At 37.9% G+C, this 19,294-nt stretch overlaps 1 protein-coding gene across 1 annotated transcript; it reads left to right on the top strand.

Moving 5' to 3' along the window:
* The first annotated feature begins 306 nt into the window (after positions 1–306).
* Positions 307–17,368, top strand: Serinc1 (serine incorporator 1). The gene is made up of 9 exons (XM_021174056.2): positions 307–479; positions 5,252–5,413; positions 7,616–7,785; positions 8,695–8,774; positions 9,005–9,142; positions 9,852–10,112; positions 13,287–13,431; positions 13,536–13,766; positions 15,854–17,368. Exons 1-9 carry the CDS (start codon positions 441–443, stop codon positions 15,987–15,989), a joined length of 1,362 nt encoding a protein of 453 aa, XP_021029715.1. The 5' UTR covers positions 307–440; the 3' UTR covers positions 15,990–17,368.
* The last annotated feature ends 1,926 nt before the right edge of the window (positions 17,369–19,294 follow it).

The following is a 19,294-nucleotide window of genomic DNA, read 5'->3' as shown; positions in this document are numbered from 1 at the left end:
AGTAGAACAACAACAAAGAACACAAAACTAAAAAGGGGACTTTAGTAGAAATGAGATGGCTAAATCCCAAGAGGAACCAAAAACCAGTAACAGTAGCTCTTCTAATGTCCAAATTCAAGACAATGACACAGGCCTTCCCTAACACAGTCTTCTTTACTTGGCAAAGTAGGCCCACTCCATGAAGCCACAAATCTATTTTCTCGCTGTGGTACTCGGAGGTAGCATCGCTGAAGATCACGCCCTTCCTCCCGGCAAGCGCACTGCGCACGCCCGGCAGCAGTCACCCCGCCCAGGTCTGAGCGGAAGTGACGCACGCGAAGCTGAGGGGCTGGTGCGTCTGCGCCGGAAGTGCCTGCCAGACAGTAAATAAGCCCAGAAAAAAGGAGGAAAGAAGCTGTCTCCATCTTGTCGGCACGCGCCGGGCTGGTGACGCGGCGGCGATGGGGAGCGTTCTGGGGCTGTGCTCCATGGCGAGCTGGGTAAGGCGGCCTGGGGCTCGCGGCCCGTGTGAGCTGGGTTTATCCGCCCTCCTCCGGTCTCTGCGGCTCCGCTTTGGGGCTGGAGCCCAGTTGAGGGCGAGGCCGGGCGGAGCGGGGCGTCTCCCGAGCAATGGCTTTCTCTCTCGTGGGAGCCTCGGCCGTCGCCGTTCCAGCTCCTCCTCCCGCGGGCACCGAGTTTCTCCTTGTCACCCCGATTCCGGCGACCTCGCACTGCGGCACTGTCATTCCCGGAGGCCTCTTTTGTTCTGACACGCAGCCGCCAGGGAATCGGGCCCGTTATTTGGGACATCTTGACTAGTGTCGATGTAGTCTTATCGGGTTTTTTTGTTCTTGTTTTTAATACAGAAGTCAAATTCCCTTACTACCTACCTTCTTCGGCTTCGTTTGCTTTGATTCTTATATTTCCAAATTTATGTTTCTAGAAAGGGTGTTCAGGTCTGTGGGTACTGAATTTTTTTTTTTTTTTGACGTAAAACATGAACGTGCAATCTGAAAGTTGATGCTATAGGAAGGGTATGTTGCATTTTCGTGAGGCAGTACAATCCTCTAGAACAGTGGCAAGATTTCGTAATCCAGATGGCACAAATGACCCCGTTCTCCAATAGACAAAACATTGGCAGAGCAGTTTATAATAAAAAGCTTCATTGCTTTGGGTGAGGTATTTGGATTCAAATCTTATTCTTTGGCCTATGATTTCTAACAATTTTTTTAACTAACGAAATCATCCCATTGCGTATACGTAACCAATGTACTGGCTAGTTTTACATGCCTCATCATTTGAAAACTGCTTTGGTATGATATGACGAGAATTATAAATGCTTAGTTTTTACAAAATACTGTTTGTAAGTCCAATGAGCTATTCCCTTATATTTTTCTATTTGCAGTTGGATATGGAAATTTGACCTCGGAGAGTCTAATTGAGTCTGTTGACCCCTTTATACAGAAGGCAAAATTAAGTGTAGTAAAACTTAATAAATAGGAGCTGGGGAGATGACTCAGCTTGCTGCTCTTGCTAGATTATGGAGTTTAGTTACCAGCACCCACACATTCGGCAATTCACTGCTTATAACTCCAGTCCCAGGGAATCTCACACCCCCTGTCTACTCTCCACCGGCAGTTGGCTCCCATGGGCACATACTCCCACACATAAGACACATATGCATACACATAACAATTGTAAGTAGTTATTATAAAATGTTTCCTTGGTTTGTTTGTTTGTTAGGATGTTGAGTTATTTAATTTGTAATACTAGAATTAGCTTGGTTGTGGTGTGGGCACACAGCAATTCCATTGAGACCATAGAGTTAGAGGGATATGAATTCTCCATTTTATTATTTTCCAGTTTAGTTTTGAGCACTGTTTTGTTGTTGTTGTTTATTTATTTTTTGTCTCAGGGTCGGTATTTCAATATTTTTTGCTTTTTTAAGTTTTAAGGAATTTTTGTATATGTGTGTTTTAAGTCAAAATAGCTTTGGAGAACACCATTGGATAAATTGCATGACTACATCTACAACTTAGATTGACACTTTTGTTCACGAAAGGAATGTTTTTGATGAAACTGGTGCTGTCTTGCCAGCATCATTTTTTATACCTAGGTACACTGAAGAGGTTGCAACAATAGCAGGGTTAGGTATGACTGAAACCAGGGGGCAAGTTGTTCATCATGATGCACCTTTCTTCTGACTCATCTGGAGGTTCACGGTGTGAAGTTTGAATCAGACCTTTTGTTCAGTGTGCTCCTTTTAACTATTAAATTTCAGTGTATATCTGTAAGTAGAATTTGTATTGTGAGGTACAACTCCATCTTTTCCAACTCCCAAGTTTAATATTCTCACTTGCGTGGGAACTTTGATGGGGTGAAATTTTATTCAACTGTTCCTCTGGTTGAAATAATTAAGTACAGCAAGTAAGCCATAATGTAAAGGCTTTCATTTTTGAACAGATTTCTGAAGACTCAGTTGAGTTTAGTAACACTTTGCTTCTTGTTCATAAAGTAACTATAAAACATTACTCCTGAACTACAAAAATGTATGAAAGAAAATTTACCTGTGAGCATCTCTGGACCTTTTATCTAACTGTAATACTGCCAGCCACTAACATATCTTTCCTCAATATAAGGTCAGCATTGGTATTCTGAATAGATATTTTTTTAATAACTAGACTTTGTAAACAATCACGATTATTTCTTTACCCCAGATAGTTAATGTAGCTAAGTAATTAAGAGGAAAGATGTAGGAATTACCAAGCACCCATTTCACTGCCAAGCTCTGCTGCATTTTTGTTTTGTAACACAATTTTGTTATTTTAAGAAATCATCCCTGATTGCTATCAGACACAGGCAGTTTAGTAGACTTGTCAGCTTTGACTTTATAATGAACTGATCTAGTTTTGCCATTTGCAGCAGAAAGCTCATCTGAGGCTATTGGTGCACCCAGAGAAAACTTGCAGGTTCCTGTCTGGTTAGGATATTTGGGGAGTCTAGTGTGGTGACGTGTCGCCTGGTTGTAAAGTCTACTTTTATGTAGTCAGTATATTGTAGACTCCTCTTGCTGGTCATCTGAGCCTTGTTTTATTCTCTTCAGTTTTGTCTTCTGCTCTTGAGTTTTTCGTCTTTTTTTTTTTGGTTTTGTGAGACAGGGTTTCTCTGTAGCCCTGGCTGTCCAGGAACTCATTTTGTAGACCAGGCTGGCCTCGAACTCAGAAATCCACCTGCCTCTGCCTCCCAAGTGCTGGGATCAAAGGCGTGCACCACCACCTCCTGGCTGAGTTTTTCATCTTTTATTCCTGTCTCCTGTGTTGGCTAAGCTCATCAGTGTAAATGTGAAAACCCATGTCTTTGCTTTATGGTATTGAGTTGACATATCTTGTTTTTGTTTCCATATATTAGTAGGTTCTTCTAAATTGTCTTCCATGTCTCCTTCCCGTGCTCTAGGCTCCCTCCACTGTCTTGACTGTGTAAAGTGTAGTTAACAGTATCAAAGGACATTTGTACATGTTACCTTGCACATTGGTTTTGACTACTCCGTCCTCCCTCATGGGTTGTATATTCCTGTTCTTCTGCATGTCTTCTGAGTCTCTGTTAGATGTCAGATACAGGCTTTACCTTGATGAAGGCTGGATATACTTCGATGTTTAAAAACTATTCTTGGGCTATGTTCTTGGATATAAGTAAATTACTTATGTTTATGTCTTTGATGCTTGCTTACAAGTAAAATGAGTTCAGCCTGTTTTAGACAGCTGGGATTCTGCCCTGGGAATGCTAGCTGCTTTCACGTCTGTGAATTCCCAGCTCTGTCTCCTCAGGCAAATTGCTGTGCTGACCTATTCTAGTTAGAAAGATGGGCAACTCCTAGGGTCTACACCATCTGCTTTCCAGAATCACTGCCTTGCATTTCTTCTTTCCAGTTTTATTAGTTCATACTGTATCTGAAATAATTGCTTGGTTATTTTTTCCATTGTTAAAGCAAAAGGTAAGTCCGATCACTGTTACTTCTTGGCCTGCATTTAGGTAATTATCCCAAGTACATTTTCCATCTGTAATTCTGTTATCAGCAGTGTCTTCTTGTTCCTGGGTAGCTTGCTTGTTCTTTTGTTTTTGCTTTTTTTTTTTTTCTTCATTATCCCCATGATTCCTTTTTCATTCTGATCTGCTATTTTCTCATTTTATTTCTGAGCTAGTGTCTCAGTCTCTGTCCCTCCTGCCCTTCAGGGGCCCCTCCTCTAGCCCTCTCCTCCCTCCCTCACCCATCCCTCCCTCTCTGGATTTTGTTTCTCTAGCTCAAATGAAGTGCATTGGTAAGATTTGTCCTTTTCACACTGAGTTATCTTTATGTAAATGTTCTATTTTTTAATTTTGTAACCATAGAAATCTTCTGTGTATGTTTGCATAATAGCTATGCCATCAATTTCTGGTCCTGAAACATAATGTACAGCTGCTTTGTGTTCGCCTTAACACTTACACTTGCTATAGAAATTTGTCTAGTACAGCGCTATTTTCCAGGAATATCTGTGGTTCTTTTCCCCAGAGCTGGAATACCCTGGTCTGACTGATGGAGTTCAGTCTAGGTTATGGACAACCCTTATGAGGATACTTAAATTTTGCCTTCTTGAGATATTCCTTATTAATGCTTATGCATGTTACGCTCTCCTGGTCAAAACCCTACTCATAGTTCAGCGAGGAGTTCATTAGAGAAAGTTAGCTAGTTGTTAACTAGTTGTTGATTAGTTGTTGACTTACCCTTAAAAAAACAAAACAACAACAACAAAAAACCTTGTTCTAGTGGTAGTTTTATTGCTATTAACAGAAAGCTAGAAGAGGAAAAAAGTAAGAACACCAATTCACTTCAGGGTTGTGGTGGATCATTCCCCCCACCCCCGCTGCCTGCTAGGGTTGAGAATTCCCAGAATTCTATGGCTCTACTCTATTATCTGGGAGGTGGGCCTGGAGGTGAGGTGAGTAGCTGTGCTATTTATGAATCTTCCATTTCTTAGACAAGTCTTGGTTGCCGATGGTTATTTCCCACATTTTTAAATAATTTCACTTGATGTAGAGGACAAAGGCTATTTACTATTTTCCTTGTTCCATCTTTGCCTTAGGTTTTTAGAGCATGTAGGTAATGTATGGGTAATGTATGCATGTAGGTAAGGTATGTATTTAAGCTTTTTGATGTCACTGTTTATCCCTTCAACAAATAGAATGTGCATTTTATTAGACGATTTTAAACTATGCTGATGTTTAATACTTTTCCCAGATTCCGTGTTTGTGTGGCAGCGCCCCGTGTTTGCTGTGCCGATGCTGCCCCAGTGGGAACAACTCCACTGTGACTAGATTGATCTACGCACTTTTCTTGCTCGTCGGAGTATGTGTAGCTTGTGTAATGTTAATACCAGGAATGGAAGAACAACTGAATAAGGTCAGGCTTTTGTTTTAATGTTAATGAACTAAGATTATAGAAAATGCATGAAATGACTTTCGGGGTATTAAAAATAAGGTAATATAAAAGTACAGTAATGTGTAATCCCAGCTTTAGTAGATTATAGTCTTATGATGGCAGCACAGAAAATGTTCTTTCGCAGTTTCTATGATTGTTAGTTCCCACCAGAACAGATGGTAGATTGCATTACTGAAGATACAACGTGCTTTAGTCTCAGGCCATAAAGAAATGAGGCTGGAAGTGGTCTGGATGCTTCCTTCCTGAGACTGGCTCTCATCATGTCAGTAGTTGCTATGCCGGCTGTTGTGGAAGCATTGTCCTGTGTAGTCTTCATCAGTTGTTGACTCTGCACATAACAGTACCTACTAGCCAGGCAAGATATATCCAAGGGTACAGTAGTGACAAGCCCGTCAGAGAGGCCACTACACTGGAAGGAATTACATTTGTTATTGTAAACCCTTTGACTGTAAGCCTCATCAAAAGCCTGTAGAGAGTAGTGGTCCTACTCAGCATGCTCCTGCGACTGTTCTACCAAATGGACTACCTACCATCACATTTCCTTCTAAGTGACTGTTCTTCAGATACACAGCTCAGTGGTATTTAGCCATGGTCAGAGAAGCTTGTGTTTTACAGTGGACACCAATACCTACAGAGGCTTAGAAACTAGTTAGTGTTGAAAATAACTTGATGGTTAAATGCTCAGCTTTAAATGGGTTATCTGTGTCACTGTATCCAAGGCTCAGGGAACACTGTTTATGAAGGGACAGAAAGAATGTCAGAGTCAGAGGAAAATGAAGAATGGTGTCAAATCCTGACTTAACATTCTACCTGCAAACTCACAGCATCTGTGAGGTACACGTGATTGGACCACTGACATCAGTGATGGAGAAGAGAGGCGCTCACAAGGTTCTGCCTCTTAGAATTCACATGCAGTTAGGTAGTTGCTGGATATAACTGCTCCAAAACTGATATCTAAAGTGCAGTATTCTTGGAGTACTGCACTTAGGCGTGGGAGAAATAGTTTATTCTTATACATATGAACAGTATGTGTAGTTCTAAATAATACTGTCAGTAACCTCACAAAAGTTTCTTCTTGGGGGCTGGAGAGATGGCTCAGCGGGTAAGAGCACTGACTGCTCCTCCAAAGGTCCTGAGTTCAAATCCCAGCAACCACATGGTGGCTCATAACCACCCATAATGAGATCTGACACCCTCTTCTGGTGCGTCTGAAGTCTGCTACAGTGTACTTATGTATAATAGTAAATAAATCTTTAAAAAAAAGTTTCCTCTTTGTATTCTGAGTTCAGTGTAACTTTCTGTCTGTGAGTGTATGTTGGTGGAGATCAAGCCCTGGGCCCCATCCCTGTTGCCTGGCAACAGTAGTATTACTGTGCCTCTCTTCCCCAGTCGATTATACCTTTCTGAAGTAGTCCCTGCTGTTTCTCTACATTCCCAATTACAATATGAATATGCTGTCAGCTCAAGTTAAGTCAATAATCTCCTTATGGTCACAAATAACATTTAAAAGTCTTATATTCAAAATTGGTATAAATAACCTTGACTTTAAAAAGCCATTTTGTTTCCATCTTAGACGTGACTGTTTTATGTAATTCTTTAAGCTTTTGTTAATTTCTTCCCACCTATTTTGCATATATAATTCAGCATACTGCAGTAGAATGCAAGTCTTAGGAAATTTAGAATTATGATAACAGTATAAATATGTACAATTTATGTAACTTAAAATACATACTTAAAGAATAAAAATAAATCAAGCTCAAAGTAATCACCTTAGACTTGACAATTGCTAGTTTATTATTTGCTTGCCTTGAAGTTTTAATGTGTGTGTGTCTGTGAAAAGGTCTCACTATGTAGCCCCAGTTGCTTGGATCTATGTGTAGACCAGGTTGACTTTGAAATCGTAGAGCTCTGCCTACTTCTACTTCCACAAACGCTAGGATTGAATAAATGCCCGCCTGTCACCCGGGGATTTTACCTGATTAAAATGCTTATACTGAGTGTGTATGTGTGCGTGTGTGTGTGTGTGTGTGTGTGTGTGTGTGTGCGTGCGTGCATGCGTGTGTGTGTGTGTGTGTGTATTATGGCCTTTAAAGCAGATTACAGTTAACATGGAACTTTTAGTTAATGAAAAGTATTGATCATAAACCCGTTCTGTTTTTCTAGATTCCTGGGTTCTGTGAGAATGAGAAAGGTGTTGTCCCCTGTAATATCCTGGTTGGCTACAAAGCTGTGTATCGCCTGTGCTTTGGTTTGGCCATGTTCTATCTTCTCCTCTCTTTGCTAATGATCAAGGTAAAAAGCAGCAGTGACCCTAGAGCGGCAGTCCACAATGGGTAAGCTTTGATTACGGGAGAGAACATCTATATCACCTTTTCCTCTCAGGAATTTTGATATTATCTAAAGAAATTTCAGAGCAGATTTATCTTTTTCATAAAAAAAAAAAAGGTTTAAAAATAGTTGATTTTACTAGAGAAAGTCTTGTTTTGGATATTAAACACTAGTGGTGGGTCGTTTATTGGTACCACATCTGATGATGTATTTTACTTTCAAAAGAGGCTGTATGTGTGATGGAAGGAAGAGTGCTGGTGCCCCTTCTTTTAGCTTTTGATGAGCCAGTCCTATCATATAGAACTCTGAGTTCCTAGATCCATAAGCAGCCATTGTTACTGAACAGGCATTGCTTATCTAGATGATTGTTTTCCACAGCCTAGAAAGAAAACAAAATGCTAATTTAATCAGTGTCCTTTAATGTTGAGTAGGTAATCTGGTATTTTATTTGAATGATTTGAATTTTATCTATTTCTTTTTATAAACTAGTTTTTCTAAATATGTCCTATTGTTTACTTGTTGACATGCTATGCCAAAGACAGAGAGTAAAAATGTAATATTAGGATAATAAAAATTGTTCTATAACAGGTTTTTACCATTAGCTGTCTTAAATTACTATTTTGGATATAAGCATTTGTCATAATTTATTAAAGCTATTCATGAAATGAAATTGTGCTTTATATATAAACACATTATGCAGCTCAGTGCTTTGAAATGAAGCCAATATTCTTAAATGAATTGGTGGCACATCTTCATAAGACCGTCTTTACAGTACCCTACATGATGATTTCTTTTTATGTTTAGTATATGCTAAGAACTATTACATAAAGTGTAACTGTTCTTTTAAGTGGTTCCTCAGAGCTTTGCTATTTGAGTTGTTTCTAGGGTTCTTACTACATTTGTTTCTGTCTTAGATTCTGGTTCTTTAAATTTGCTACAGCAGTTGCAATTATTATTGGCGCATTCTTCATCCCAGAAGGCACTTTTACAACTGGTGAGGAGCTTTTTAAAATTCTGTGATCATCTTTTGTTTTGTATAGGAAACCGTAGTAAACTGCTACCTGGAACTCTTTTTCTTGTTTGGCATTTCCTTTTTTACCCCAGTTGCAAAATCAATTTATGTATATAATTTTGTTTTCCATTTTTGTATTAAGATTACTAAGAAAAATAATAAAAACGAAAGCAGTCATTCCTTTGCTTAAAATGCACTGTTTTTCCTTTCAGTGTGGTTTTATGTAGGCATGGCGGGCGCCTTTTGTTTCATCCTTATACAACTAGTCTTACTTATTGATTTTGCCCATTCTTGGAATGAATCGTGGGTTGAAAAAATGGAAGAAGGGAACTCAAGATGTTGGTATGCAGGTAAGCTTTTGTTTCTTCTATCTTCAGTATAGTGAATGCTGGGGAGAATAGAATAGGCTGCTGGCAAATTACTTAGGATTTTTGTGTTCTGATGTTCTCTGAAGAGGCTTTTGGTTGAAGTTTATGAGTGACTATCAGCAACTTGTTGAAAATTTTGTTCTTAGTAACTGGGAATTTATCCAGGGACCAGTAAAGAAACCAGAGACCCTTGAATAGCCAAAACAACGCTCAAAGTTCTTTTTTTTTTTTTTTTTTCCGAGACAGGGTTTCCCTGGCTGTCCGTCATGGAACTCACTCTGTAGACCAGGCTGGCCTTGAACTCAGAAATCCGCCTGCCTCTGCCTCCCAAGTGCTGGGATTAAAGGCGTGCGCCACCACCGCCCGGCTTCAAAGTCCATTTCTTAAAACTATATTTTTGCACCCAAATTTCCCAGTACATTAAAAGTTTAAAGAGAAGACTACTAGAAATAAACACAGAGTTGTGTAATTGGTCAGCAGCAATACGCAGCTCAAACAAGAACTTTGGAACACTATATAAACGTATAAAGGATGCCTAACAGCTAAGGGGATTTCTATGGTAGTATAATTATAATAACAAGCTTGAATTGATTATGTAATGATAAATGTAAGATTTATTTAGAACCAGGTGCCATGCTGAATCCCTAATATTTTTATAAAATCTAATAATTCCGTCGTATTTCTTTCACAGCCCTACTGTCAGCTACAGCTCTGAATTACTTGCTGTCTTTAGTTGCCGTCGTGCTATTCTTTGTCTACTACACTCACCCAGCCAGCTGTGCAGAGAACAAGGCGTTCATCAGTGTCAACATGCTCCTCTGCATTGGCGCCTCAGTAATGTCCATTCTGCCCAAGATCCAGGAATCACAACCAAGGTCTGGCCTGTTACAGTCGTCAGTAATTACAGTCTACACAATGTATTTGACATGGTCTGCTATGACCAATGAGCCAGGTATGTTTTATTTATGAGTCATGAAGTGTTGCTTTTTTATTTAAAACTTGTCATTTTAAGAGATGAAGTTACTTAATTACTAGTAAAGAGGTAAAGCTTGTAGGCTAAGGGTGTTGAATATTTATGTTTCTCAATCATTTGAGTTTCCTCTATTGAGAATTCTGTTTAGCTCTGTACTCCACTCTTTAATTGGATTATTTGGGTTTTTTTTTTTTTTTTTTGAGATCTACTTTTGTGTGTTCTTTATATATGTTAGATATTAGTCCTCTGCTAAATATGGAATGGCTAAAAATCTTTTCCCATTCTGTAGGCTGCCATTTTGTCTGATTGACAGTACCCTTTGCCTTATAAGAAGCTTTTCAGTTTCATGAGTTCCATTTCTTGTTGATCTTAGTGCCTGTGCTATTGGAGTTTTGTTCAGGAATTTATCTTCTGTGGCAATGGATTCAAGGCTATTTCTACTTCCTCTTCTATCAGGCTCAATATATCTGGTTTTATGTTGAGGTTTTTGTTGCACTTTGCCTTGAGTTTTGTGCAGGGTGATAGATAATGGATCTATTTGAATTCTGCATGCAGGCATCCAGTTAGACCATCACCATTTGTTGAAGATGCTTTTTTTTTTTTCCATTCTATGTTTCTGGTGTCTTTATCAAATATAAGATGTCCGTAGGTGTGGATTTATGGCTGGGTCTTTGATTTGATGCCATTCCATCGATCATCTTGTCTGTTTTTGTCAGTACCAGGTGCTTTTTATTACTACAGCTTTCTATGTAGCACTTGAAATCTGAGATGGTGCTACCTCTGTAAGTTTGTTTGTTTTTTCTATTGTATAGGATTGTTTTAGCTATTTTATTGTATAGGTGCTTTCATTTTCACATAAGAAGTTGAGAATTTTCCTGTCTAGCTAGGTCTGTAAACAATTGTGTTGGAATTTTGGTGGGGATTGCATTTTGATAAGATGGCCATATTTATTATGTTACTTCCACCAGTTCATGAGCATGGAAAAATCTTACTATCTGATGTCAAGTTTTTATCATACAGATCTTTCACTTGCTTGGTTAGTTATTCCAAGATATTTTTTGTGGCTATTGTGAAGGGTGTTGTTTCTCTGATTTCTTTCTCAGTCTGTCATTTGTATATAGGGAGGCTATTGAAAAAATTAATTTTTTTTTGATCAGTTACTTTGTTGAGTTTTTTGGCTATAGGTGTTCACTGGTAGAATTTTTGGGGTCACTTGTGTATACTATCATACCATCTGCAAATAATAGTACTTTAACTTCTTCCTTTCCATTTTTTCCCCTTTGATCTCCTTCAGTTGTCTTACTGTCCTAGGTAAAACTTAAGTACTATATCGAGTAGATATTTATGGACAACCTTGCCTTGTTTCTAATTTTAGTGGAATAGCTTTGAGTGTCTCTCCATTTAATGTTGGTTATGTATAATAGGCTTGCTATAAATGCCTTTGTTATGTTGTATCCCTAATCTCTTTAGAACTTTAGGGATATTGAATTTTTGTCAAAGGTTTTTTCTGTATCTAATGAGATAATCATGTGAGTTTTATTTTTCAGTCTGTTTATTTGGTGCATTATATTTACTGGTTTTTGTAAATTGAGCCATCTCTGAGATTTCTTGGATGAAGCCTACTGGTGAATGGTCTTTTTGATGTGCTCTTGGATTCAGTTTGCAAGTATTATTTTTGTAGCTGTGTTCAAAGAAGAAATTAATCTGTAATTCTCTTTCTTTGTTGAGCCTTTATGTGGTTTGGTTATCAGGGTAACTGTGGCTTCATAAAATGAACTGGGCAGATGTTCCTTTTGCTTCTACTTTGTGGAATAATTTGAGGAGTATTAGTGTTAACTCTCCTTTGAAAGTCTGGCTGAAGTCTGTGCTAAACCCATTTGGTCCTGGGGATTTTTTCAGTTGGAATACTTTTAATGACTGCTTCTATTTCACTAAGGATTATAGGTTTTTAAAAATCTGATCTTTGGTAACTGGTAAATGTTACCTACCAAAATTATCCATTTCTTTTAGGTTATCCAATTTTGTAGAATATGGGGTTTTAGTAGGTTTTTATGATTTTCTGGATTTCCTCGGTGTCTGTTATGTACCCTTTCATTTTTCATTTTATTAATTTGGATCGCCTCCACATTTTGGTTAGTTTGGGTAAGGGTTTGCCTATCTTGTTGATTTTTCTCAAAGAACCAACTCTGTTTCATTGACTTTTTGTAGCCTGTTTCTGTTTTATTCCTGCCTTTGGTTTGGTTATTTCTTGATGTGTCCCAGAAGTTTGGATATGCTGTTATTTTTCATTTAATTATAGAAAAAGTCTTTAATTTCTTTATTTCTGTCTTGTCCTGTTTTCTCATTCAGTAGAGTTGTTCTGTGTCTATGAGCTTGTAAGCTTTCTGTTGTCCTTGTTGATAATATCCAGCTTTAATCTGTGATGGTCTGATTGGATGTAGGGATTTCAATTTTCTTGTATCTGTTTAGATTTGCTCTATCTTCAAGGATGTGGTCAGTTTTGGAGACTGTTACATGAGGTGCAGAGGTGTATTGTTTTTTGTTTCTGTGAAGTGTTCTATACCTATCTGTTAGGTCCATTTGGTTTGTAATGTCTGTCAGCTACACTACTTCTGTTTAGTTTTTAGCTGGATGACCTGTCCATTGGTTACAGTGGGGTATTGAAGTTTTCCATTAGTATGTGAGGGTCAATATGTGATTTAAGTTGCAGTAATATTTCTTTTACAAACTACAGTGCCCTTGTATTTGGGGCATAGCTGTTAAGGACCAAAGTGTTACCTTGGTGGACTTTTCCTTTGATGGGTATATAGTGTCCTTCCCTATCACTTGATTAATTTTGGTTTGAAACCTATTTTGTTAGATACTAAAATGGCTACAACGTGCATTGTATTTCTAAATGTACTAACTTTGGATAAGATATCTAAATTTTACTCATTTGTTGACCAAGATACCTTGGCTCTGAGATAAGATTGGAAAGAAAGTAACTTTAGTTTTCTAAACACTTTTCTAAAGTCTCATTAATACACACAAATTATGTTTAAATATTTTGTTAATTTGTGCCTTTTAAAACTCTTTTCAAGGTCCCAAGGGTTAAATATGTCCTAATTTTTTTTATATTGCTGTAACATTTAATGACCTAAATGTGCTTTATAGAAACAAATTGCAATCCAAGTCTACTAAGCATCATTGGCTTCAATACCACAAGGCCCATTCCAAAGGACGGGCAGTCTGTTCAGTGGTGGCATCCTCAAGGAATTATAGGACTTGTTCTTTTCCTGCTGTGTGTGTTTTATTCCAGGTAAGACAGGCTATGAATCCACTTTTATAGGAAGTGCATTTATATAGACTAAGGAATCATTTAAAAAACTGTTTCTTTCTTTCTCTATGAATTTCTTCATGCAGCATCCGTACCTCCAACAACAGTCAGGTTAATAAGCTGACTCTAACAAGTGATGAGTCAACATTGATAGAGGATGGAAATGGCAGAAGTGACGGATCACTAGATGATGGTGATGGCATCCACCGAGCTGTAGATAATGAAAGGGATGGAGTCACGTACAGTTACTCCTTCTTTCACTTCATGCTCTTCTTGGCTTCACTTTACATCATGATGACCCTCACCAATTGGTACAGGTATGAATGATAACTTCAGATAATTCTTGTGGATTTTTCATGGTATATGGTACTACTTGAGTATGCATGTGTGTGTGTATGTGTGTGTACATGTGTGTGTACATTTGTGTGTATGTAGGTATGTGCGTACCTGGTGTGTGAAGGCCAGAGAGGGCACTCATATGTATTCTTCAGGCACTGACCATTTTCCCCACTGCTCTGGAGACTAGCTAGCTAGCAAACTCTAGTGATTCTTCTGCTCCCACCTTTCCCATGCCACCATACCTGGCGTTTATAAAACGTGGGTTCTAAACTTCAGTCCTAATGTTTACAAGGCAAATACTTTATCTCCTGAGCCATTTCTTGAGCTTCAAAGTACTTTTTAGTCCTCTGATGTGTTTCAATAGTTAAAATGAATTCTGAGAAGTACAGACTTACTTCTTTGACAATTACACAAACAGTTCTTGAGGAATCGTTAAATGGAAAACTTCACTAAGCCCATTTTAAAGGAAATTCATGTTAACTATAAGTTGGTTTAATATACTGTTTAGTTTTTAAATTTTTAATACTGTAAATTTATTCCTAACATACTATAATAACAACATATAGTTGTTTCATACAGTTGTTTAAAAGAGGATTCTTTTTTAATGATATCATTAAAAGATCTGAAAAACAGGGCTGGAGAGACGGATGACTCTGGTTAAGAGCACTGGCTGCTATTCCAAAGGACCCAGGTTCGATTTCCAGCACCCATATGGCACCTCACAATTTTAACTCCATCTCCAGAGCATCTGATACCTTGTCTAGACAATGGCACCATAAGCATAGACATATATATAATGCACAGACATACATAGAAGTAAAATAACTATATAACACATCAAGTAAAAATTTAAAAAAGATATCTGAGAATTTTTGATGCAGATGTTAATGTGAGTTGATTTTTGGTAGAACTTTTTTATATGTACATTTATTTTCTGCTCTTTGGTATTTTTTCCTACACATCCTAAACAGTTTGCCCTCCTTTCTCTTACCCTAGTTCCTATCCCCTCCCTACCTCTCCAGTCCACTCCTCTCTTTTTCTCTTCAGAAAAAAGTTATTAACCAACCATGGCATATCAAGTTGTAGTAAGACTAGGCACCTCCCCTCATTGTAAGACTGGATAACCCAGTATGAAGAAAAGGTCCCTAAAGCAAACAAAGGAGTCAGAGACAGCTAGCCCCTGCTCCCACTTTTATGAGTCCTACAAGAAGACTAAGCTATTAACTATAATACTTGTTAATCCCTTCAAAATTAATTAATACACATTTTTCTGATAAAATACAAGTAACTTTATAATTTGCTTTTAAAATGACTTTGACTAAAATGATTGCCAAAAGAGGTTAAGATTGATATTCACCTGTACGGTTGGACAGGCTATACATGTCTTTAAATATTATAGAACCAGCAGAGATGGAGAAAAAAAAATCATCCTTTTCTGATGTATTTGATGCTAGTATTTACTCATTTTTATTATGAAAGAGTATTATCAGAAATTTATAACTTACTTACTATATAGCAAATATTGAAAATTTAGATCTAAGCCAGGCAGTGGTGGAGCATACCTTCAATCCCAGCACTTGAGAGGCAGAAGCAGCCTGAATCTATAGTGTGAATTCCAGGAAAGCCAGGACTACACAGAGAAATCCGTGTGTTAAAAAAACAAAAGCAAAAATAAATATGAGGGTGTGTGTGTGTGTGTACAAAAATCAGCTGACTTTAGGATCTAGTTCCTTCCCCATCTGTCAAATCTTAGAAGGGTACGGAGGTGAGGTAAAGAAGAGAAGCCCATAAACATTGCAACCATGTACAGAATAGTCAGATGAGACTTTACTCAATTCTCATCTATTCCTATTTAATAACATGTACAGATTGCATACCTTGCTTCAAACTATGTGAAAGATCTGCTGCACCTATGGAGGGTATGGCAGCATCAGGATTCCAGGAGCTACTGCACATTATCACAAACTCCATACAAAGGAAGCTTAAATTAAGGGGCCTAGTAGCTTGATAGCTTAGTAACACAAGCATTGACCTACAGTCACTTTGACTTTTCCTCAAATTGTAGGTATGAGCCTTCTCGTGAGATGAAGAGTCAGTGGACAGCAGTCTGGGTGAAAATCTCTTCCAGTTGGATTGGCCTTGTGCTGTACGTGTGGACACTAGTGGCACCACTTGTTCTTACAAATCGGGATTTTGACTGAATGGGACGTCTGGCATGAGTCCCACTTTGGCCATTGTCTATTTGACAGTAACAGTATTCCCAATTTTTGTAAAGTTGTATGTGCTGTTGTGTAACACTATTTTTCTCTTGCATGAAATAGATTTACTCTGCCAATTTTATCCATGTTCTTGCTAAGTGTATTGATGATATGAATTGGAAAGGGTGAATTTTGAATATGGTGAGAAATTGGGAAAAATGGACATTGATAGGCATATCATCTGCTCTGTACATATGGTATTAAAACTGAAAACAAATATTCTTGACAATTGGGTTTCAAAATTGTGTTAGCATTTATGTTATTTTAGAAGCATTAATTAAGTGTATGGCTGCCTTTGAAGTACTTGATATGTTGTTGCCTTACAGAGGACTATAAGTATAAAGCAAATAGCGGTTTTAAAATTATCTAAATAAGTCACAGGCTAGTTATTTGATAACTCTAAGTCACTTTAATTTTGTCAGAATTTTCTCTTACTAGGTAGGCCCAGGATGTTCCATAGTTAGTGGAAAACAGTACAGGAAGTAGAGGGAAGCTAAGCAATAGACAAGAGCCTTCACAGAAAGTCACTGGTAATATGGGTTTAAAGCAAGTACTTAGATCATGATTTTCTCTGTAAGAAAATATGGCCTTTACCCCCCCCCCCGCCTCCGCCAAAAAAAAAAATGATTTGCTCTTTGTGAACACACAATTATGAATTTCATGGAGATGTTAACAATTCTGCATCTAGACAAGGTTTTGCAAAAGATATTGTGTTAGAAAAATTTGAAACTAAAAGCTTCCCAAACAAAATGGGAAACCTTACAGGACATAAAACATTAGGCTCGGGTTAGGCACTAAGATAAAGTCTAGTCCAGTTCTCATTTTAAAGGTCAACTAGCTCTAAAGCTAGTTAGTGACGAAGTTGGATACCAAAAATAGCCAACACTGTGACATAAAAACTTTGTGTTCAAAATGTACAATTCACTTTATACATTATTAATGGTAGATAAATTTGTGTAAAATGTATTGCTGCTGTCCAGCATGCTTTTCTTCTTTTTATCCAAACATGAGGTCAGGAGGTTAACTTGAGGAATAGACAACTTACACTATACATTTAATCATGCTTAAAATGTTTGTATTCACTGCCATGCAATTGATATAGTAATTCAACCTGAAAATTGGTATGCCACTTAATTTAGATAAAAATGCTTAGTTATTTATGTTAGTATCTAGCTTTTAAAGAACTACATGCTTCTTTAAAAATATTTATTGTGCAGATGTACTATAGCAGTTCATCTTCATGTTCCCACCTTATTCTGTGTTAATACTGTTTCACAATTTTGAATGGCTGTGTTCTGTTAAATAAATGCATTCAAAGAAAATGTGTGGTGGTAGCATTACAAATGTAGGTGGCTTTCTTCCTTCCACACGCCTTTTTTTTTTTTAAGGTTGTGGCCAGCATTTTTCTCTGGCCAACAGTTTGTCTCAGGATTTCTATTGCTGTGATAAAAGTGACCATAAGTCATTGGGAAAGAAAGGTTTATTTCATCTTACAGTTTGAAGTCCACCATCCAGGGAAGTTAGGGCAGGAACTAATGCAGGGCCTCGGAGGAGTGCTGCTTATTGGCTTGATGCCTATGACTTGGTCTGCTTATTTTTATATAGCATTCCAGAACCACAGGCTTGGGGAGTAGGAGGGATGACAACCACCTCAATTGGCTGGGCTCTCCATCAAGGTGATGTAAGAAACTGATCATCAGCTTGCCTACTAGTCAATGTAATTGGGACATTTTCTCAGTTGAGAACTTCTATTCCCAAATGACTCTAGCCTATTTGATAAGATATTCCTATCCATGAATCACTATATTAACTTTTGATCTCCATAATAGATCACAAGAGAAGACGTAAGTTTATTTTGGCTCATAAGTCTGAAGGTTCCAGTACACAATTAAGTGTCCTTATTTCTTTGCAGTGTCAAAGTATCATACCAGTGAGAATTCATAGCAGAGCAATATTCTGGACTCACAATATACTAGGATTATATAATCTTCAATGGTCTGCCTGTACCCATTCGCACCTTCTAAAGTTTTCTGGGAACATGCTGTCTGTCAACATGGGAACATTTGACATTCAGTTCTAGCAGTTGCCAAACTTTGGTGTATTTTATTTGTAAAAGAGTTTCTAGAGTGTATAAGCAAGCAATCTGTGTGTGAGAGAGACAGAGAGGAGGCCAGAGAAGGGCATTGGAGTTAGTACCTGGAGCTAGTTAGTGAACTGCCTGATGAGAACTGAACTCTGGTTTTTAGCCATTACAACTGCTTATAACAGCCAAACCTAGACAATGGATGTCTTGGGTGAATGACTAAACATGGGGTGTAAGCTAAGTAGTAAGGAAATAGCTAACTCAAATCCTGGGTTAGTGAAAACAGTCATGAAATGTGGAAATGGCTTATCTGTAAAATACTACTACTTGTAGCTTGCTTTTACAAACCAAACTTTAACCTGTGTCCAATTTAATAATAGACTTTGAGAACATTTAGAACCACGTACTCATTCTGATCATGTTTACCAAGCCAGTTTAAGATTAATCTTACTATGCTTTGGTACCCATTGATATGTACCACATTCCCAATTTTTCCTTTGTGGCCCGTTCATCCCTTGAATCAGCATATCATACATGTATATAGGATGTGGTAGCTAGACCAGATTACTTGCTGGAAGCAACTAGAGATGAAAGCAATACTTAATTTTATGTGAGGGTTGTTTTTTTTTTCACAAATACATATTTTATGGAATAAACATTTTCCTCAGAGATCAAACTATTACATCCTATAGTAGGAAGTTCTTAAGTAGGAAGGAAGACTCAAAATAGCTTCAGGAAGTTCCTGAAACTGACCAGATTCACTAGGCCTGTTCCTGCTAGAGTACCCAATTAAAAGGAAGTCAAGCTTCGATCAGATCAGATAAGCCCCAGCTGCCTGGAAGAAGTAGAAACCTGCTAAGCTGATTTAATAGGTTTAAATTAACTTGGAGTCACTTGGAAAGAACACTCGCTCTCCAACTTAATCTCACTCACATTCTATACTTGCTGGGCTGTTCAATAGTAATGATCTTTATACAGGAGGAAAGCTCTGAACTCTTCTCAACAGACCAGGCCCAGACTTGGATTGATGGCACCGAGGGTTACTTTCATTTCTTGTCTGTTACTTTATACATGTCTGTATCTTTCTGACATTTTCGTTTCAGAAAGAGTAAACAAGACCTGATGAATAGAATTTTAATACAGAATTATGAAAGACTTAAAATAA

The sequence above is a fragment of the Mus caroli genome, unplaced genomic scaffold (assembly GCF_978045245.1).
Source record: "Mus caroli unplaced genomic scaffold, Mus_caroli_1 scaffold_9, whole genome shotgun sequence".
NCBI lineage: Eukaryota > Metazoa > Chordata > Mammalia > Rodentia > Muridae > Mus > Mus caroli.
Note: the sequence above shows the minus strand (reverse complement) of the source record. Positions and strands in the feature narration are given on the sequence as shown.